The 22,242-nt window shown below is 50.0% G+C and overlaps 1 protein-coding gene across 4 annotated transcripts in view; it reads right to left on the bottom strand.

Annotated features, from left to right (window-relative positions):
- EXOC6B (exocyst complex component 6B) overlaps positions 1–22,242 on the bottom strand; it is a 145,799-nt gene that overhangs the window by 35,647 nt on the left and 87,910 nt on the right. For all 4 annotated transcript variants that reach the window (XM_029286318.1, XM_029286319.1, XM_029286321.1 and 1 more), the window contains one exon: positions 17,033–17,106. In XM_029286318.1, coding sequence (XP_029142151.1) covers positions 17,033–17,106 — 74 coding nt within the window. The remainder of the gene's footprint in view (positions 1–17,032; positions 17,107–22,242) is intronic.

The raw sequence follows: 22,242 nt of genomic DNA, 5'->3' as shown, positions 1-22,242 counted from the left end.
CTGGCGGTTTTAATTCAAAATGTGCGCCTGGAATTAGGAGGGGGGGGACAGGTAATTTTTCAGGCCCACAACCGGAGACCCTCTGGCTGCGAGGCCAAGTTGGACAGACAGACGGACAGAAAGAGAGTCCTGGGCACCCCCCTCCTCTCACCCTGTTCTCGTTCCCACAGCACCCCCTGCTGGGGGAAGACCGGGGAAAAAGGGCCACCTGGGCAAAACATCTGGCGGAAAAGCACATTCCGTCCCCGGCCGCTGAGCCGTGTCCCTACAAATAAAACTTCAAAACAGCTGAAACTGTAAAACAGACTCGCTTCTTGAGACGGCGACGACTGGACCGGCTTCTCCCGCGTAGGGAAAGGAGGTCTCATCAATCATAACCTTGGCCGGTTCCAGTGCCACTAAAATAGTTTTACAGCCACGATCTCTGCAGATCCCTTTCCAAAACAGTGACTTGAAATGCATTTGAAGCTGAGCCTTCTTCTCCTGCCCCCAACTGCCTCCCCCCCCCCCAATTCGGCCCATCTCTCCTCTCTCCGAAAGATGCTGACTGAGGGACCTCCAGACATTTGGAGGGCACCAAACGGGTGAAACTAGGTAGCTGGCAGCGAGGAGCGCCTGGCGATGGCGTCCCATTCCTTCGGGTGCATCAGCTGCCAAGAGAAAGGTAACGCTGATCGCAGAAGGCCCTGGCTGACGATCTGGAGAGAGGCTGCCAGATTCAATCACCGGCGTCTCCACGATGACACCGCCTCAAGTGGAGACAGACCCAAGAATAGGAAATTCTAGACTGCCACAACAGCTCTCAGGGCTGCCGTCCAACCTGTCTTCCCCTGTGGGTTTCTAGAACATGGCCCCAGTCATCCAGAGCAGAAAGGTCCTGCCTCGCCTTCTGGAGGGAAGGCATCTGGAATTGGAGAGGAAGAGAAGAAGGACCAGGGGTGACGTGAGAGCAAACTTCCAGTATTTGAGGGGCTGCCCCAAAGAAGAAGAGGGGCAAAGCACCTGAAGAAGGCAGGACAAGAAGCAACGGATGGAGGCTAATCAAGGAGAGAAGCAACTTGGAACTCAGAAGGAAATTTCCTGACACCAAGAACAATTAATCAGTGGAAGGGCTTCCCTCCAGAAGTTGTGGGTGCTCCATCACTGGAGGTTCTCTCTAAGCCAGGGGTGTCAAACTGCCGGTCTGCGGGCCGGACGCGTCACCAAGAAACCGCGCCCACCCCATTGCCGGCAATGGGGAAAAAGCTCCGATACATTGCGCGACGTCGCGAGCTTGACATGTCTGCTCTAAGCGGTTTACAGACTCAGCCTATTGCCCCCCCCAACCATCTGGATCCTCATTTTACTGACCTCAGGCGGACGGAAGGCTGAGTCAACCTTGAGCCGGTTAGGATCGAACTGCTGGCAGTGGGCAGAGTCAGCCTGCAATGCTGCATTCTCACCACTGCGCCACCAGGGCTCGTGCTTGAGTATAAACACATGTTCCATTTAATTAAAAATTAAATGAACAATATATAAAAAAACCATAATTAAAAAATGATTACTTATTTAAAACGAAAACAAGAAAGAAACAAGCTCAAAGGGCAGACTTGAGGGCCCACGAGGTCTTTTTCTGTGGTCAGTTTTCTATCTCCCTAAGACAAAGCTTGAGTCGTTCCACCCCTGTGATTTTCACTGCGATTTTCTGGGGGGAAACCCACCCCACCCCTCCCCAGTTATCCCTTGGCACAGCCGTGCTTTTTCCAAAGGGGGAAAGCTCTCCAGGAATCTGGTTAACTGAGTAGACTTGACAGTTAATTGATGGCAACAAAACGGCTGCCTCTTCAAAAGCGGAATTAAGGCCGGCTTAATTCCACAGAAGCCGGGAAAAGTCACCGCTGAGAGGGTAAATCCAGCTGCCGGGCGGGGAGGCTTCCGCTGGGGCCACGGATCTCGGCTGCCTGCCTTCTCCCCAGCAGCTGCAGCACCTGCCCTCCTGCTCTGGGGGGGGGGGGGAAGCTGGTCAGGAAGAAGGGAAGGTGGGGAGACACTTAGGCGGGGCGGGAGGGGTCGAAATTTGTGAAACGATCACACAGGCAGTCCTTGACTTACAACCGCAATTCGGTTGCAAAACGAGTCGGTGGCTAAGCGAGTTCTGCTCCATTTTACCGTCTTTTTTGCTAAGGGAAACGCCGCCGTTGTTAGGTACGAACACAGTTGTAAAATGAATCGGTGCGGTTGTTGAGTTAGTCGCACAGACGCTAAGTGGATCCAGCTTCCCCCACTGACTTTGCTTGTCAGAAGGTCAATCCATTATGAGTGGCCTTTGGCTGTAATAAATTGATTTGACTGAAAATTGATTGTCAGAAGGTCGCAAAAGGGGATCACGTGACCACACACACACACACACACACACACACACACACTGCGATGGTCATAAATACATGCCGGTTGCAGAAAAAGCAGAACTGCTCAATGGTTTAGGGACCCTGTTCTCGGGGGGGGGGGGGGGAGAGGACTTCCCTGGGCCATTGGGAAGAGGATTCCAGCTCGGAGGTCCGAGCGGTCAAGCCAGGAAGCTGATCCAAAGGGAGACAGGCTGCCTTCTGGGCCAGCGTGGGAATCTTGCCAGGGCCCAGCAACACCTCCAACTCATCTCCATGGAAGGATGAGTGACGTCTCCAATTAGGGAAGGAGGGCAAGCGTCCCAATCTTCAAAAGAAGGTTCTCAGATAGAAATTTTATAGAAAAAGTAGGTTCTCTGTCTGCCTGTCTGTCTCAGTGTTTCTTTTTTCTTTTTTAATTGAAAATTTTATAAAATTTTACAATATAAATCCCCCCCTTCCCCTTCCCACCCTTCCACCCCCCCTCCCTCCCCCCTCACTTCCTAGTGCCAATCACAGGGTTAACAATAACATAATCATAACTCTACTTAACATTAATCAACTATTAAAATAACATATCTGTAACCTCCTTTAACTCTCTTTTAAACAGTACAATTATTAAAAACAATAATAATAACAACACTTTAATAATTAAAAATAATACTAAATTACTCAAAAACCAAATGATATTTTTTAGTCCCATATTTACGCTCAATATAATCTATCCATCTTCTCCAAACCAAAATATATCTTTCTTGTGAGTGATCCTTCACATAAGCGGAAATCTTGGCCATTTCTGCTAAATTCGAGACTTTAAATGACCATTCTTCTATAGTAGGTAAACATTCTGTTTTCCAATACTGAGCTACTAACAGTCTTGCAGCAGTTATAAAGTTCAACATCAATTCCATTTCTTTCGCATCCAAATCTTCCATAATACCCAACAAAAATATCTGCGGCTTAAACTTTATCTTTTTCTTAAAAATATTTTGAGTATTCCACCATATCTTAATCCAAAATGCTTTAACTTCTCTACATGTCCACCAAATATGAAAATAAGATGCATCTAAATNCATACTTACAACAGTCGCAGTGTCTTGGGGTCACGTGATCCTCTTTTATGACCTTCTGACAAGCAAAGTCAAGGGGGAAGCCGGATTCACTTAACAACCTTGTCATTAACTTAACAACTGCAGTGATTCACAACACCTGTGGCAAGAAAGGTCATGAAATGGGACAAAACTCACTTAACAAATGACTCGCTTAGCACGGGGGGGGGGGGGTGAATCTTCTTAGGCCTTCTCTGTGGGGGCTGTGGGCTTCTGGGGAGGGGGACCAAAGGCCGATTGCTCTTCCCCCTTCCCCCAAGGCAGTGTCCTTGATCCTCCCAAAGTCTCTCTGGCCCACACCTGTGGGCCTCGGGTCCCACCCATCCACACTGCTGGAGAATACACACACACACACACACACACACACACACACGTGTGTGTATGCCAGGCTGGCTGCTGTTCACCCAGTTCAGCCCCACCGGTAAAGCACGGCGGCCCTGAGGACTTCCAGCCTCTCGGCTCCAGAGCAGCCTGGCAGCACCAGCAGGTGAGTCCTTCCCAGACAGGTGCTGATCTGCTCCCCATTTCCTTTCTAGGCTTTCCAGGAGATCCGCCCAGGCGGTGTGTGTGTGTGTGTGTGTGAAGGAAATCCCTTTGCATTAGTCTGATCAACACAAGGGAACCGGTCCAATTTGGCAGCCTGGCACGGGGTGGGGGTGGGGAGGGCTGGCGCTCATCCTAACCCTCCGAGGTACGTTCAGGTAGAAATTCTCGTTCCAGGAAGGGATCTCTTCTGCCCGGACTTGTTTCCCGGGGAGGCGAGGGGGGGGCTAACTGCCCGGAGGGGAGCTGGGCAGCCTTTCTTCTGTGCCCCCAAGTGGTGTTAAGTCCAGGACTATCGGTGCAGAGTTAGCACAAGCTAGGAGAGGGACCCAGCCCTTCTCCTGGCACCTCGGCATCTCCTACCAGCTCAGAGTTACTACCCAAAGGAATCCTTGCTGCTCCGGGAATCTCGACGTGGCTTCCTCCCTTCCATCGTCTCCTGGCTGGCCTCTGACTGCCGGGCGGGGCACCCTCCCCCTCCTGAGCTTTCCAGCACCCTCGGCCAGGAAAGACGAGGCAGCCCCCTCCCCGTCCCCTTTGGCTCTGCCAGGACCAGGCTTGGCTCCCCTGGGAAGGTCAGTTCGGACAGCCGGACAGCCTCGCCTTCCCTTCCTCGGTTATGGCCTCAGCCCAACTGGGACCCCCCCTCCCCCCTCCCGGGTGAGTCCCAGGCTGGGACCCACCACTGGACGGGACCTGGGAGTTGAGTTATAAAGGCTGGACGCCCTTGATCTAAGAGGGCTCCGGGGACCGGAATGCGGAGGCTTCTCCTTCCAAGAGGGCGGCTCGTGCTTTTCGCTTTCAGCTTTACTTCATTTCTCTGCGTTTATTTTCTTGCCCGAGGACCTTTCGCTTGTGTCTTGCATTAAACCCCGCCGAAGAGACAAAAGCATGTTACATTCTTCTTAACAAGTCCCCTTGCATTTATTATCCAATTACTCCCCTTTTGTCTCTTGTTCCCTCCCTGGGGCCAAAGGCAGCCTTTAAATCAGCAGCAGGTCCGAGGAATGTAAGAGGATCCCAGAGGGGCTGGATGCAGAAGCCCCGGTCTCTGCGGGGAGCCGAGAGGCTTTGGGGCCACAAGGCACACGCAAAGACAGACAGACAGACAGACAGACAGACAGACAGACAGACAGACAGACAGACAGACAGACAGACCAACCACCAAGGCCCCTCCGGGGAGCCAGACTGGTCCTGGCGGAGCCAAAGGGGATGGAGGTAGGACTAGCTCAGCACAGACCTTTTTCCACGGAGATACTCCGTCATCCAGGTCACGGATGATGTCCCAAAGGTGTTTCTTTTTCCAAAAGGCAACTGGACAAAGATTCCTCAGTGCTAAAGAGGCAGCTAAGCCACTGAATAATGAAGAACTGAAGAAGCTTCTTGAATGAGAAGCAAAACATTTTCAAAGGAAAACAAAAGCCAAGGAAGTCCAGTTGCCTTTTGGAAAAAGCTCCTTTGAGAAATATCTCCTGGCTGAGAGTGCCGGGACCCTCAGGAGGTGGTGACGCCCCACCCTGCGAGCCTGGGGGAGCCCCAAGCCGGAGGAGGCCGCCCAGGGTCCCTGGTGGAAACAGCCATCAGCAGGAATATCATTTATTGTATTGATTTATTCAATTTCTACCCCCCTCCATCTCACCAAAGTGACTCTGGGCAATTCGCAACACTAGTGGCAGGAAAAGAGCTGGGGGTCCTTGTCGCCAGCCCTGGGGGGGGGGGTAGGGGGGGAGTGACCTCCTGGCCTGGAGACAAATTCAGGCATCGAACGGGCCTCGTATCAGGCAAAAGAAGAAGAAGGGACACGTGGAGAGGCCGGTTTTTTAGGTGCTGCTGCTTAAATGTTTTATTACGGATGGGTGGGTGGTTTTGAGCTGTAGCCTGCAAGGTGGATCTCTGGCCCTGCAGGGCAGGGAAGGCTTTTCACCTAGAGGCAGTCCTCGACCTACGACCAGAGAGGAGCCCCAAATTTCCACGGCTAAGCAAGACAGCTGTTAAGTGAGTTTTGCCCCCGTTTACGACCTTTCTTGCTACAACCGTTAAGGGGATCGCTTGATCGGTTGATCAGTGAGAAGCAGTGTTCTTAAGGGATCCTGGCTCCCCCGTTGACTTCGCTTGTCAGAAGGTCGCAAAAGGGGGCCACGTGATCCCCTGCGATCGTCATAAACACGAGTCAGGGATACTGCGACGGTCATAAATATGAGTCAGGGACATGGCGACCAGTGTAAATCCATGCCAGCTGCCAAGCAGCCAAACTTTGGTCACGTGACCACAGGGACGCTGCCAAGAGTTGTTAAGTGTGAAAAATGGTCCTCAGTTCCTTTTTTCAGTGCTGTCGCGCTACAGTCACTAAACGAACTGTTGTAAGCCGAGGACTGCCCATATATATTTTCTACTGCCGGGACCGAAAATGTGCCACGGGGAGATGTGGCCCTGTGGTTGCAGCCACCCCCTCGTTGTCACCCTGGGCTTCTGGGCTCAGCGGAGAGACCCCGGCCTCCTCGATGGGGGCCACTGAGCCCTTGGGAAGGGTCCAACCTGACCCCGGGCAGCAGACCTGATTGTGCCACGCATGCAATTCTGGGAAAGAACCAGACTGGCGGTTTTAATTCAAAATGTGCGTCTGGAATTAGGAGGGGGGGGACAGGTAATTTTTCAGGCCCACAACCGGAGACCCTCTGGCTACGAGGCCAAGTTGGACAGACAGACGGACAGAACAGGAGTCCTGGGCACCCCCCTCCTCTCACCCTGTTCTCGTTCCCACAGCACCCCCTGCTGGGGGAAGACCGGGGAAAAAGGGCCACCTGGGCAAAACATCTGGCGGAAAAGCACATTCCGTCCCCGGCCGCTGAGCCGTGTCCCTACAAATAAAACTTCAAAACAGCTGAAACTGTAAAACAGACTCGCTTCTTGAGACGGCGGCGACTGGACCGGCTTCTCCCGCGTAGGGAAAGGAGGTCTCATCAATCATAACCTTGGCCGGTTCCAGTGCCACTAAAATAGTTTTACAGCCACGATCTCTGCAGATCCCTTTCCAAAACAGTGACTTGAAATGCATTTGAAGCTGAGCCTTCTTCTCCTGCCCCCAACTGCCTCCCCACCCCCCAATTCGGCCCATCTCTCCTCTCTCCGAAAGATGCTGACTGAGGGACCTCCAGACATTTGGAGGGCACCAAACGGGTGAAACTAGGTAGCTGGCAGCGAGGAGCGCCTGGCAATGGCGTCCCATTCCTTCGGGTGTATCAGCTGCCAAGAGAAAGGTAACGCTGATCGCAGAAGGCCCTGGCTGACGATCTGCAGAGAGGCTGCCAGATTCAATCACCGGCGTCTCCACGATGACACCACCTCAAGTGGAGACAGACCCAAGAATAGGAAATTCTAGACTGCCACAACAGCTCTCAGGGCTGCCGTCCAACCTGTCTTCCCCTGTGGGTTTCTAGAACATGGCCCCAGTCATCCAGAGCAGAAAGGTGCTGCCTCGCCTTCTGGAGGGAAGGCATCTGGAATTGGAGAGGAAGAGAAGAAGGACCAGGGGTGACGTGAGAGCAAACTTCCAGTATTTGAGGGGCTGCCCCAAAGAGGGGCAAAGCGCCTGAAGAAGGCAGGACAAGAAGCAAGGGATGGAAACCAATCAAGGAGAGAAGCAACCTGGAACTCAGGAGGAAATTTCCTGACAGCGAGAACAATTAATCAGTGGGAGGGCTTCCCTCCAGAAGTTGTGGGTGCTCCACCACTGGAGGTTCTCTCTAAGCCAGGGGTGTCAAACTGCCGTCCCACGGGCCGGACGCGTCACCAAGAACCGCGCCCACCCCACTGCCGGCAATGGGGAAAAAGCTCCCATACATTGCGCGACGTCACGAGCTTGACATGTCTGCTCTAAGCGGTTTACAGACTCAGCCTATTGCCCCCCAACCATCTGGATCCTCATTTTACTGGCCTCGGGCGGACGGAAGGCTGAGTCAACCTTGAGCCGGTCAGGATCGAACTGTTGGCAGTGGGCAGAGTCAGCCTGCAATGCTGCATTCTCACCACTGCGCCACCAGGGCTCGTGCTTGAGTATAAACACACGTTCCATTTAATTAAAAATTAAATGAACAATATATAAAAAAACCATAATTAAAAAATGATTACTTATTTAAAACGAAAACAAGAAAGAAACAAGATCAAAGGGCAGACTTGAGGGGCCACGAGGTCTTTTTCTGTGGTGAGTTTTCTATCTTCCTATGACAAAGCTTGAGTCGTTCCACCCCTGTGATTTTCACTGGGATTTTCTGGGGGGAAACCCACCCCGCCCCTCCCCAGTGGTTCCTCGGCACAGCCGTGCTTTTTCCGAAGGGGGAAATCTCTCCAGGAATCTGGTTAACTGACTAGACTTGACAGTTAATTGATGGCAACAAAACGGCTGCCTCTTCAAAAGCGGAATTAAGGCCGGCTTAATTCCACAGAAGCCGGGAAAAGTCACCGCTGAGAGGATAAATCCAGCTGCCGGGCGGGGAGGCTTCCGCTGGGTCTCGGCTGCCTGCCTTCTCCCCAGCAGCTGCAGCACCTGCCCTCCTGCTCTGGGGGGGGGGGAAAGCTGGTCAGGAAGAAGGGAAGGTGGGGAGACACTTAGGCGGGGCGGGAGGGGTCGGAATTTGTGAAACGATCACACAGGCAGTCCTTGACTTACAACCGCAATTCGGTTGCAAAACGAGTCGGTGGCTAAGCGAGTTCTGCTCCATTTTACCATCTTTTTTGCTAAGGGAAACGCCGCCGTTGTTAGGTACGAACACAGTTGTAAAATGAATCACTGCGGTTGTTTGAGTTAGTCGCACAGACGCTAAGTGGATCCAGCTTCCCCCACTGACTTTGCTTGTCAAAAGGTCAATCCATTATGGGTGGCCTTTGGCTGTAATAAATTGATTTGACTGAAAATTGTCAGGTCGCAAAAGGGGATCACGTGAACCCCACACACACACACACACACACACACACACACTGCAATGGTCATAAATACATGCCGGTTGCAGAAAAAGCAGAACTGCTCAATGGTTTAGGGCCCCTGTTCTCGGGGGGGGGGGAGGACTTCCCTGGGCCATTGGGAAGAGGATTCCAGCTCGGAGGTCCGAGCGGTCAAGCCAGGAAGCTGATCCGAAGGGAGACAGGCTGCCTTCTGGGCCAGCGTGGGAATCTCGCCAGGGCCCAGCAACACCTCCAACTCATCTCCATGGAAGGATGAGTGACATCTCCAATTAGGGAAGGAGGGCAAGCGTCCCAATCTTCAAAAGAAGGTTCTCAGATAGAAATTTTATAGAAAAAGTAGGTTCTCTGTCTGCCTGTCTGTCTCAGTGTTTCTTTTTTCTTTTTTAATTGAAAATTTTATAAAATTTTACAATATAAATCCCCCCCTTCCCCTTCCCACCCTTCCTCCCCCCTCACTTCCCAGTGCCAATCACAGGGTTAACAATAACATAATCATACTCTACTTAACATTAATCAACTATTAAAATAACATATCTGTAACCTCCCTTTAACTCTCTTTTAAACAGTACAATTATTAAAAACAATAATAATAACAACACTTTAATAATTAAAAATAATACTAAATTACTCAAAAACCAAATGATATTTTTTAGTCCCATATTTACACTCAATATAATCTATCCATCTTCTCCAAACCAAAATATATCTTTCTTGTGAGTGATCCTTCACATAAGCGGAAATCTTGGCCATTTCTGCTAAATTCGAGACTTTAAATGACCATTCTTCTATAGTAGGTAAACATTCTGTTTTCCAATACTGAGCTACTAATAGTCTTGCAGCAGTTATAAAGTTCAACATCAATTCCATTTCTTTCGCATCCAAATCTTCCATAATACCCAACAAAAATATCTGCGGCTTAAACTTTATCTTTTTCTTAAAATATAAAACTCATAAGGTGGTATAGAATTAGGTTTTACGAAATTGAAGAGATGTACAGGTGGTTTATACTTTTATTCTACGTAGATTTTTGCCACATCTCCAACACTTAGGTTGTAAATTAGGGTACATACAAGACAATTTTTGAGGATCCAGATGCCACCTATAAAACATTTTATAAAAATTCTCCCTTAAATTTTGAGCTTGAGTAAATTTTACATTTCTAACCCAAATTGTCTCCCATGTGTCCAATGAAACTGGTTCTTGTATATTTTGCGCCCATTTTATCATACAATCCTTAACCAATTCTATTTACAGTGTTGTTTCTTAACCTTGACAACTTTAAGACGGGTGAACTTCAACTCCCAGCTGGCTGAGGAATCCAGGGAGCTGAAATCCACCCGTCTTAAAGTTGCCAAGCTTGAGAAACACTGATGGCTCTATCGTCTCTCTCTCTCTCTCTCCCTCTCTTCTCCCTATCATCTATCTGTCTGTCTGTCTACCATTATCATCTCTTTTTTGTGTACCACATCATCAATACAAAAACCACATTCCCAAACTTTTCTCAACAAAGCCAACCTGGGCCGGTTATAAAACCAGTTGCGCCCGGACAGCAGAAGGTCAGCTTTCTCCGCCCTGCCTTGCAACGTCAGGCCACAAATGAAAACCTGATCTACGCACGCCACCCAAAAGCTGAGGATGATCCTGAGGCGGTGCAAACCAGGAAGGAAGGAAGCAAAAGAGATGCTTTCATCCAATAAATCAGGGGTCCCCAACCCACGGTCTGTGGACCGGTACCGGGCCGCAGCATGCCAACAAGCGGGCCGCACAAACAAGCAAAGCCCCATCCGCGGGATGCAGGCAGCACACAAAAGCACGCATCCTCCAGTCCGCAGAAAAACCTCTCTCCACCGAACCGGTCCCTGGTGCCCAAAAGGCCGGAGACCTTTGCTCTAAAGGGGATTTCAGCTCCCTCCCCAGGCAGGGAAGGCAGCCCTGCTCAGGCCGAGAGAAAGAAGCCAGATTTCCCCTGGAGGAGCCTAAACCGAACGCTGGGCAGGGAGAGTCCTCCGGCAGGAGAACTCACCGTTGTGGAAATAATCAGAAACTGCCGTCACAGGGCTGCAATATTTAGCCTATGTGCAAACTGGAGCCTGTTACCCGGGTCCAACACAGCCCCATTTTACAGCAAGAGGGGGAACATGCTAAAAAAAAAAAAAAAACCTGAGGAGACAGGTGGAAAAAAAAGACAGAAAATAAAATTACCAATTCACATTTTTCCTGTGGTTTCTCTCAGAGGTAGGCAACCTCGGCTCTTTTATGACTCATGGACTTCAACTCCCAGAATTCCATGAGTCATAAAAGAGCCGAGGTTGTCTACCCCGTCCTAGCTAAAGGAATGATATAACTTAACCTTTTGACTATTTTTCTGCTTGTTTTATAACTTGTGTGTTGCCCAGAGTCACCTTACAGGGAGATGGGCAGCATAAAAAAACCAATCAATCAATCAATCATTGTAGAGGTCTTCCACTGGTGGCTAAGGAAGACAATTTCTTGAGGTTTCTGTAATTTCAGATATTTTTGCCAAAGGTCTGATCTTTGCCTTGTAATGGGGAGTGGAAGACAACCTGTCCGACGGAGGTGATCACACCTAAAAAATCTTTGACACACCCAGCTGTGTCGGTATCCTGATATTCTGGAGAACTGAGATCTGTGGGGTAGCTTTCAAAGGATAAAGACCCCGGGGGACAGTAATAGCCTGCCTCAGTTACCTGGAAGGACACATGGAAATAATTTCACTTGTTCTCCATTGTTCAAGAGCGGAGAACTTAAATTTCAAGATTTAAGCATCTACCAGGGATGTTTTCGTTTAAAATCCTGGGCTGACCAGGGTGCCCTAAACTTAAGGATTCTACTAATTGGTACCCAAGTTAATTTATTCATTTGTATCCTGCCTTTTATATTTTTACAAACAACTCAGGGTGGCAAACATACCCAACACACCTTCCTCCTCCTAATTTCCCCACAGCAACAACTCTGTGAGGTGGGTTGGGCTGACAAAGAGTTGGCTTTCATGCCTAAGGTGGGAGTTGAATTCGCCGTCTCCAGCTTTTGAGCCCCGTACCTTAGCCAGTAGACCAGGCGGGTTCAACCTTGGCAACGTGGAGACTTGTGGACTTCAACTCCCAGAATTCCCCAGCCACCTATAGGAATTGTGGGAGTCGAAGTCCACAAGTCTTCACATTGCCAAGGTTGGGCACCCTTTCATTAGACCAGGGGTAGGCAACCTTGGCTCTTTTATGACTCGTGGACTTCAACTCCCAGAATTCCTNATATTTTGAGTATTCCACCATATCTTAATCCAAAATGCTTTAACTTCTCTACATGTCCACCAAATATGAAAATAAGATGCATCTAAATTGCCACATCTCCAACACTTAGGTTGTAAATTAGGGTACATACAAGACAATTTTTGAGGATCCAGATGCCACCTATAAAACATTTTATAAAAATTCTCCCTTAAATTTTGAGGCTTGAGTAAATTTTACATTTCTAACCCAAATTGTCTCCCATGTGTCCAATGAAATTGGTTCTTGTATATTTTGCGCCCATTTTATCATACAATCCTTAACCAATTCTGTTTACAGTGTTGTTTCTTAACCTTGACAACTTTAAGACGGGTGAACTTCAATTCCCAGCTGGCTGAGGAATCCAGGGAGCTGAAATCCACCCGTCTTAAAGTTGTCAAGCTTGAGAAACACTGATGGCTCTATCGTCTCTCTCTCTCTCTCCCTCTCTTCTACCTATCATCTATCTGTCTCTCTGTCTACCATTATCATCTCTTTTTTGTATACCACATCATCAATACAAAAACCACATTCCCAAACTTTTCTCAACAAAGCCAACCTGGGCCGGTTATACAACCAGCTGCGCCCGGACAGCACAAGGTCAACTTTCTCCGCCCTGCCTTGCAATGTCAGGCCACAAATGAAAACCTGATCTACGCACACCACACAAAAGCTGAGGATGATCCTGAGGCAGTGCAAACCACGAAGGAAGGAAGGAAGCAAAAGAGATGCTTTCATCCAATAAATCAGGGGTCCCCAACCCACGGTCTGTGGACCGGTACCGGGCCGCAGCACGCCAACAAACGGGCCGCACAAACAAGCAAAACCCCATCCGCGGGATGCAGGCAGCACACAAAAGCACGCATCCTCCGGTCCGCAGAAAAACCTCTCTCCACCGAACCGGTCCCTGGTGCCCAAAAGGCCGGAGACCTTTGCTCTAAAGGGGATTTCAGCTCCCTCCCCAGGCAGGGAAGGCAGCCCTGCTCAGGCCGAGAGAAAGAAGCCAGATTTCCCCTGGAGGAGCCTAAACCGAACGGTGGGCAGGGAGAGTCCTCCAGCAGGAGAACTCACCGTTGTGGAAATAATCAGAAACTGCCGTCACAGGGCTGCAATATTTAGCCTATGTGCAAACTGGGACCTGTTACCCGGGTCCAACACAGCCCCATTTTACAGCAAGAGGGGGAACATGCTAAAAAAAAAAAACCTGAGGTGACAGGTGGAAAAAAAAGACAGAAAATAAAATTACCAATTCACATTTTTCCTGTGGTTTCTCTCAGAGGTAGGCAACCTCGGCTCTTTTATGACTCATGGACTTCAACTCCCAGAATTCCTGAGTCAGCTATGCTGACTCAGGAATTCTGGGAGTTGAAGTCCATGAGTCATAAAAGAGCCGAGGTTGTCTACCCCGTCCTAGCTAAAGGAATGATATAACTTAACCTTTTGACTATTTTTCTGCTTGTTTTATAACTTGTGTGTTGCCCAGAGTCACCTTACAGGGAGATGGGCAGCATAAAAAAACCAATCAATCAATCAATCAATCATTGTAGAGGTCTTCCACTGGTGGCTAAGGAAGACAATTTCTTGAGGTTTCTGTAATTTTAGATATTTTTGCCAAAGGTCTGATCTTTGCCTTGTAATGGGGAGTGGAAGACAACCTGTCCGACGGAGGTGATCACACCTAAAAAATCTTTTACACACCCAGCTGTGTCGGTATCCTGATATTCTGGAGAACTGAGATCTGTGGGGTAGCTTTCAAAGGATAAAGACCCCGGGGGACAGTAATAGCCTGCCTCAGTTACCTGGAAGGACACATGGAAATAATTTCACTTGTTCTCCATTGTTCAAGAGCGGAGAACTTAAATTTCAAGATTTAAGCATCTACCGGGGATGTTTTCGTTTAAAATCCTGGGCTGACCAGGGTGCCCTAAACTTAAGGATTCTACTAATTGGTACCCAAGTTAATTTATTTATTTATTTGTATCCTCCCTTTTATATTTTTACAAACAACTCAGGGTGGCAAACATACCCAACACACCTTCCTCCTAATTTCCCCACAGCAACAACTCTGGGAGGTGGGCTGGGCTGACAAAGAGTTGGCTTTCATGCCTAAGGTGGGAGTTGAATTCGCCGTCTCCAGCTTTTGAGCCCCGTACCTTAGCCAGTAGACCAGGCGGGTTCAACCTGGGCAACGTGGAGACTTGTGGACTTCAACTCCCAGAAATCCCCAGCCACCTATAGGAATTGTGGGAGTCAAAGTCCACAAGTCTTCACGTTGCCAAGGTTGGGCACCCTTTCATTAGACCAGGGGTAGGCAACCTTGGCTCTTTTATGACTCGTGGACTTCAACTCCCAGAATTCCTGAGCCAGCCTGGCTCAGCTTGGAAACCTCTCCCTTTCCCCTCAGCATGGCTGGCTCAGGAATTCTGGGAGTTGAAGTCCACGTGTCATAAAAGAGCCAAGGTTGCCTACCCCTGCATTAGAGCAAGTCAAGGACTACACTTTTGACTCCCTCTCAAGTAGGAATTTCACTGACTAATTACCTGACTAATTAGTCAGGAATTATGTGACTAATTCAACTTAACAGTCAACAATCAAGTAGCCGAATACGAAATCTAGTACCTTTTTTAGCAGACATTGAGCAAGTATTCTGAAATTCTACCCATTTTCAGCTGAAGGGGTTGCTCCACAGCTTCTCAATAAGTTAGAGAAGTGGACCACAAACATTAGAGGGAAACGTCACAGAGACAAATGCAACGTAGACGACCGATTAAATGGAGGGGACTGTCCAGGAAAGACACTGGAATGGTGGACCTCGGCCGAGCCTCTGATCGGCATCAGCTGCTGAAGAAGAAGCAGCTTCCAAGTCTTGGGAACTAACTGCGCCCGTTGATTCTGTGTTGATGTTGGGTTTGTTAAACCGCATGAAAAAAAGCTGAACCTAATTCTGGACACCAAAGTTTGAGGGAGGTTAAGACTGAAGCATTCCCAGTTGCAATGTATGGCTGTGAAAGTTGGACCATAAGAAAGGCCGAGCGCCAAAGAATGGAGGCCTTTGAACTCTGGTGCTGGAGAAGACTCCTGCGAGTCCCCTGAACTGCAAGGCAATCCAACCGGTCAGTCCTAGAGGAGATCAACCCCGACTGCTTTTTAGAAGGCCAGATCCTGAAGTTCAAACTCAAGTACTTTGGCCACCTAATGAGAAGGAAGGACTCACTGGAGAAGAGCCCAATGCTGTGAAAGATGGAGGGCAATAGAAGAAGGGGGCGACAGAGAAGGATGTGGCTGGATGGAGTCACTGAAGCAGGAGGCGTGAGCTTCAATGGACTCCAGAAGATGGTAGAGGACAGGACGGCCTGGAGGAACGTTGTCCATGGGGTCGCGATGGGTCGGACATGACTTCGCAACAACAACAACAAAGACCGAAGCAGGTTCTGGAACCCTGACACCAGACTAGGACAAAAATCTGATGAAAAGAGCTGGTGGGAACCGAGTACGTGTAAAATGGAGATGACGATGACGATGGCCATGATCATGTCACTTGAAGGGTCCAACAAAGAATGACAGGTCTGACCACAACAGAGAACCCCTTGGAGCAGGCCAAGCATCTCTTGGGGAAACTTTCAGACATTGAGGTAGGGTCTCATCTCAGGGGTCCCATAACTCCCATTTTTGGGACTCAGTTGGAGCGTCCGTCCAAATTCAGAGTAGGGCTTCTTCATTGCATGAAAAGAGCAGGGCTCTTCATCTGGCTTTTCCAGGAAGCGCCACCCCTCCCTCCAGCACGGCGAAAGTTTGGGGATGGTGCCCCTCTGGTTTTGAAAGCCCCTCCCCCCTTAAACTCCTTGGCCCTGAAGGGGAAGGCGCGGGATGGAGGAATGGGAAGAGAAGGGAGCTGACCCACTCCGGGAGGGTTGAGGAAGGCTTGGGCCCCCCTTCCCCACAGCCGATGGGGCACATTCAGCATGCACGCCCATGTCGGCCTTAGAAACCGGTGGCACTGCATCATCGTGGCAGCTGGGACAAAGCCGGGTGTCTTTCATTAACAAAGATAGTTTAAATGAGAAAGGGCATCAGTCATTGCATCTCGGCTTCTTTCAGGCTTTCTCTCCTGCCCGATCCATCTGCGCTGCCAAGGGGTGACATAAGCCAGGCCCCTCTGCCTGGGACGCCCCACACGCAGACTGGCACAGCCTGCCTTCCCCACAAAGGCCTCCGCTGCTCCCATGGGAGTTTGCCAACCGCAGAGGCTGCCTATTCCCCACCCCAACGGCCAAGGTGTCCCTCCTGAACCACGGGTGGAGCGTTCCTTCACGAAGAGGCCCTTTCCGGAGGGTGCGTGCGCGAGGAACGCCAGTCCCGCCAGACCTACACCTTTCTCACCCGCGCCAACAGGAGGCAAAGCCTTATCCCCAAGCAACCTGGGCAGACAGAAGCCGAAGGGAGGAGGCCAACGGGCTCCTTCCGGCATCGTGGCAGAGCCCACCACCACTCAACGCATCCCGCCCGGGGTCACCGGCCCTGGCGCTCAGCAGGCCACCCACTTCTGCCGGCTTCCTTCTGCCCTTGGCACAAGAAAGCCAACCCAGAAACGGTGGCCACCAACTTGAGGGCTATTGAAGGGGAGGATGGCCGATAGGAAGAGGGGTCCCTGGCCTGGCGCCCCAGCCCTGCCCCACCACCTCCTCCTCCCTTCCTCCCTTCCTCCCCGAAGACCTGACGGTCTTTAGTCACACATCTTAAAAGAAGCACAAAATGGAGCAAGACAAAGGCCTACTTGTCTCAAGTCGATGAAGGCCAGCAGCAGCGTGTCCCCTTGGAACCCAGGCACCGGCCCGGATCTGGCAAACTCTGTGGGAAAGAAGAGGGGATGAAAAGCACTTTTAACTCACCATGGACAGGGAGATTGGCAGACGGATGACAGCGGAGACAACGGCGGTCGGGGGGGAGGAGCGCCCCACTTCTAAGGAGTCAGCTCCCCCTCCCCGCCCGCTTTTTGTTCACCCTTCAAAATTTGTGTCATCAAAACGCCATTAATTCCCCCGTCCTGACAGCGAGGAAACTGTACTAATTTGACCTGAAATTTATTCCCATGAGCCTCGCTGGGCTTTCGGAGTATTTGTTTTGTGAGCGGACAAACAATCTGCAAAGGAGAAAAGCATTTGGGAGATGGGAGGGAAATGGGGAGGGGGTCTCCGATGGAAAAAAACTTTTCCTTCCCCCCCCCCCCCGCGACACAATCAAATCTTCAGCTGTGTGAAATCCTTTTCAGTTCCGAAAGCTATTTATATTTGGGGGCACTGGAGGAATTTTCTAATTTCATGCCTGTCACCGTGATCCAGGCCCATTTGTCAAAAATAAATAAACCAAGCTGCTCCATTAATTATGCTGCCGCAGAGGAGCCTCTCCGGCAGATATGATATCCCTGGACAAAGAATGGAAAATGTGAAGAACTTCCCTCCTTGTGGAGAATATCAATTATTTTGAAGGGGGCCAGTTTAGCCACGGCGGTTGAGAAGAAGGAGCATGGAGGGAAGGTGGTCCCCGGGGAGAGGGAGGCTCGCCTCTCGGAGGCGGCTGCCTAAACCATCTGACCAGGGATAGCTGTTGAAAGCAGCCTTCTTCCCCATCCTGTGCTGAGTAGGAACTGCACAAGTTGTGGTCCAGCTGGGATCCATGGAACACGTTGGGGAAAGCTGGTTGGAACCAAGCAACCCAGAGGAGACGAAAGGTGGGACCCCAGGTCTTCCCGAACTGGATGCTGAAGGGAAGCATCATCTTCCTCCATCTTGTTTCAGCCAGTGGGATAAGCCAGAAGCGCTTTCTCCCGGAGCTGCTCCCCCCGTCGTCCCCCCCCCCCCCAGTTGGCAAACAGGCCATCAGGAAGGCTCTCGTTTTATTGTCCAAATGAGTGGCTGGCCGCATGATTTATTTAATATATATTTTAATTTGGTTTTTAGATATTTATTGTATAGCTCTGTTTTTACCTACCTGTAAGCCGCCCTGAGTCCCTCGGGAGAAGGGCGGGGTATAAATTAAAGTATTATTATTATTATTATTATTATTCTCCAGCATCATCAAGTCAAGAGGCTGAAGAAATACGCAAAGTCGGGTCAGGAGTTCCCTCGCCTTAAAAGACCCTGGTGGGCATCCTAGAGCAGGGCTTTTCAACCAGTGGTACGGGTCCCACCTGTGGTACATTGGCATCTGGCAGGTGGTACGCGGCCATCCTAGAAAAGTGGTAGCAGGGGAGGGGAATGAGCTGAACCGGTGGCAGCACTGCACAAGCCTGAGCGAGAGACGGCTGAAGCTGCAGGGCTGTCAGGGCTCAGCGGAAGCCCCAGGATCAGCGCCAGGATCCAGCTGGAGCTCAGCGCTGATCCTGGCTCTTCTGCTGAGCCCAGAAGAAGCACCGATCAGCTGGAATGTTGCAGCATCTCCAGGGTCTTGTGATTTACATTCAGATGCTTGGCAACCGATTCATACTTATGACGGTCAGAGTGTCCCAGGGTCATGTGAAGTGACCAAAACCTGCTGCAACCACCCAGCAGACAGGGGGGGGATAAAAACCAAACATCCCCCCCACCCCACCCCCGCTGCCAATCCTCAACAGAAATGCTCACAACAATGGAAACCTCGGACAGGAGGAAGAGCGCGGCCGGGCGGGCAGGCAGGTGTCTTGCTCGGCTGTGGCTTGGGGGACACTTTTTTCAGTGCCATTGTAACTTCGAACAGTCACTAAGCGAACTGTTGTAAGTCGAGGACTACCTGTACTTTATCACTTTTCTCCTTTTGGGGGGGGTCATCAAGTTTTTGACCCCTTGCTAGGCGACTGGTGGTCCTCGGATGTTGCCATATCCTAAAAGTGGTACAATGGGGGAAAAGGTTGAAAAGCCCTGTCCTAGAGGCCAAGCGGGCAAGGCAACTTCGTAAGAAAAGTCAACAGGACACGCCAGAGCAGAAGAAGAAGAATTCAGCTTCTTGCAGCCCCAAGGTCTAACCATGATGGTCCCTTCGTTGATGGAAGAGACGCTTGAAAAACCCACCTTGAATTGTTTAGCCACTCCCTGAAAACCAGCTATGAATTTTCCGTTATTGACATTTAAACTCCAGTCAACCTTTAACAGATGACTAATGTTCATTATTTGGCTGGGTAACCCTCTTCCTCCTAAACGAGCTTCAAGGGACGCTGGAGGCCCCGAGTTCAAGTCCCACATTAGGGCCAAAGGCAGCTGGGTTACCTTGGCCCAGACCCCTGCTCTCAGCCCTGGGAAGCAACCCCAGGATAGACCCCCAATTGCCGTGGCCACCCAGGAAATGTCTGTTTTGGCTTTAATGCCCAGTGTGAACATCTACATCAGGGGTAGTCAACCTTGGCTCTTTTATGACTCGTGGACTTCAACTCCCAGAATTCCTGAGCCAGCTAGAGCTGGCTCAGGAATTCTGGGAGTTGAAGTCCACGAGTCATAAAAGAGCCAAGGTTGACTACCCCTGATCTACATGGTCGCCAGGAGTATCAGCCAAACTACAGAATAACAGCGTTGGAAGAGGCCCTGGAGGTCTTCTGCTCCAGCCCCTGCTCAAGGATCTCATTCAGACAAGGGACTGTCCAGTCTCTTCTTAAAAAACCTCCAGGGATGGAGCACCCACAACGTCTGAAGGCAAATCGTTCCGCTGGTCGATCGTTCTCACTGTCGGGAAATCCCTCCTTAATTCTAAGCTGGATCTCTCTTTAAAAACCTTAAGAATCCTTAAAACTCTTTAGAAGGCCCGTCACAGCCAGATGTGCTGAGCGCTGCTGATCCTAAATCACCTCTTGGCTGAACTTCCCCTGGACGACTCTTTGGCTGGTGTCTTTATGACTTTCCCTGCAGCTTAATTGGGGGGGGCTCTTCTTCGGGGACCCCAGCTGCACTCTCAGGACCGTAACCGGAGGGAAGTTCCTTGACCGTGGCAGGCAAAAACGACGTTACCATCCATCCATCCATCCATCCCCGGATCGTCCTTAACGGTCTAATGACCGAATAATGAAGACGTTGCCCAAACGTCCCAGAGGTGCTTTTTCAAAGCTTCTTTCTTGGATTTTTTTTCTTAAAAACATTTCGCTTCTCGTCCAAGAAACTCCTTCACTTCTTCTTCAGTGAAGAAGCTTCTTGGATGAGAAATGAAACGTTGTCAAGGAAAAAAAAACAGGAAAGGCCGGTTGCCTTTTGGAAAAAGCACCTTTGGCACAAGCGGGACCCTGGATGGCCGAGAATCTCCACAGATGGGTTGTCCAAAATTTGAACGTGGAGAATGACCCAGAGCAAGAAGGCTGCTTCACGGTACTTAGCCCCGTAACTGGAATAGCTCCAGCTAAGCCACAAAGTCCACCAGGTCTGGTGACCTTCCAGGCCACAGTTTGGAAGGGTGATCAGAAACTAGATCCCCTTCCCAGTTCCAGGATTGCCTATCCTCCTCTTCCTCCTCCTTCTTCCTCTCCTTCCCTTCCTCTCTTCTTCTCCCTTGTCCCCTCCTCCTCCTCTTTTGTCATATGCCTGTTCTTATTATATTGTTTCTTTTCCATTTAGTGTCTTGTGAGCCTCCCAGCCTCACATGGCACCAAATGGAACAGAATAAATAAAAATACGATCCCATCTCCTCCTCCTCCTAGAAAAACCATACAATTTATCTTAAGCAGGTCCATCCAGATTTATGCAATTAATTTATTTATATACTGATGTAATCTCCATGGACTCCTGGCAGTTTACATCAGCGAAAACAATAATAAACAAAATTAAAACTCTGGAAATACCAAACATTCATCAGACGAGGAACAGATGGAACCACTCAGCACCCCCCCCCCAAATGGCTTCGGGCACGACCCCGTTTTTACGAGGGTCCAAAGGGCCTTCAGGTGGGCACCAGCCCAGCCTCGGAGGCAGCAGCCCCAAAAGGCCAGGTAAGACGGGCGCCTGCCTCTGCCGCCCTCGTTTCCTCACCGTGGGAACCTGGGCGCCTGGATCCTACCCGGGGAAGGCCTTCTGCACGTCCTCAGGCGTCAGGCCATACAGGGCTGAGAGGGGTTAAAACTAGCTATCCCCAGTTTTCCCTTATGAAAGAGCTTGATGTAGACACCTCATTAAAAAAAAGTGAAATACTGGAAAGTAGATGAGCAATTATGAAAAGGCTCCACGGTCAACAAGGCTTCTGTTCAAGAGATCAAGCACCGAATTCCCTTTCAATTCACTTTTGTGGAGATTCTGAGATTTGAGGCCTTAAGATCGTTTAGACCCCCTTTTTTATGACTTTGTACTTCTGATTTTGTTCCCTCGACCTCCGAAGTGGTAAAAGAGGGAGGAGAAGGAGGAGGAGAAGAGTTGAGTAGCACAGATAATCTTTCATGGGTGTGGAAGAAGAGTCTGTTGCGTTTCCTCTACCTTGACATGGTCTAGACCAGAGGTAGGCAACCGTGGCTCTTTTATGACTGGTGGATTCAACTCCCAGAATTCCTGAGCCAGCCATGCTGAGGGGAAAGGGAGAGGTTTCCAAGGTGAGTCATGCTGGCTCAGGAATTCTGGGAGTTGAAGTCCACCAGTCATGAAGGGGCCATAGTTCCCCCATGCTGGCTCAGGAATTCTGGGAGTTGAAGTCCACGAGTCATGAAGGGGCCATAGTTCCCCCATGCTGGCTCAGGAATTCTGGGAGTTGAAGTCCACGAGTCATGAAGGGGCCATAGTTCCCCCATGCTGGCTCAGGAATTCTGGGAGTTGAAGCAGACATTGGCTACCTCTTCAGACCCCCCTGGCCTTTTCAGGGGGTCCAAGGCTTCCCTTTCCCCTTGAGGGCAAACCACGCCGATTTTATTTATTTATTTATTTATTTATTATTTTAATTTCTATACCGCCCTTCTCCCGCAGGACTCAGGGCGGTGCACAGCATATTAAAACAGATACACATATCAATAAAAATAAAAACCCCTCTAAAACCAAATTAAAACCAAATATT

The sequence above is a fragment of the Protobothrops mucrosquamatus genome, unplaced genomic scaffold (assembly GCF_001527695.2).
Source record: "Protobothrops mucrosquamatus isolate PMUCROS unplaced genomic scaffold, P.Mucros_1.0 scaffold3313, whole genome shotgun sequence".
Classification (NCBI taxonomy): domain Eukaryota; kingdom Metazoa; phylum Chordata; class Lepidosauria; order Squamata; family Viperidae; genus Protobothrops; species Protobothrops mucrosquamatus.
Note: the sequence above shows the minus strand (reverse complement) of the source record. Positions and strands in the feature narration are given on the sequence as shown.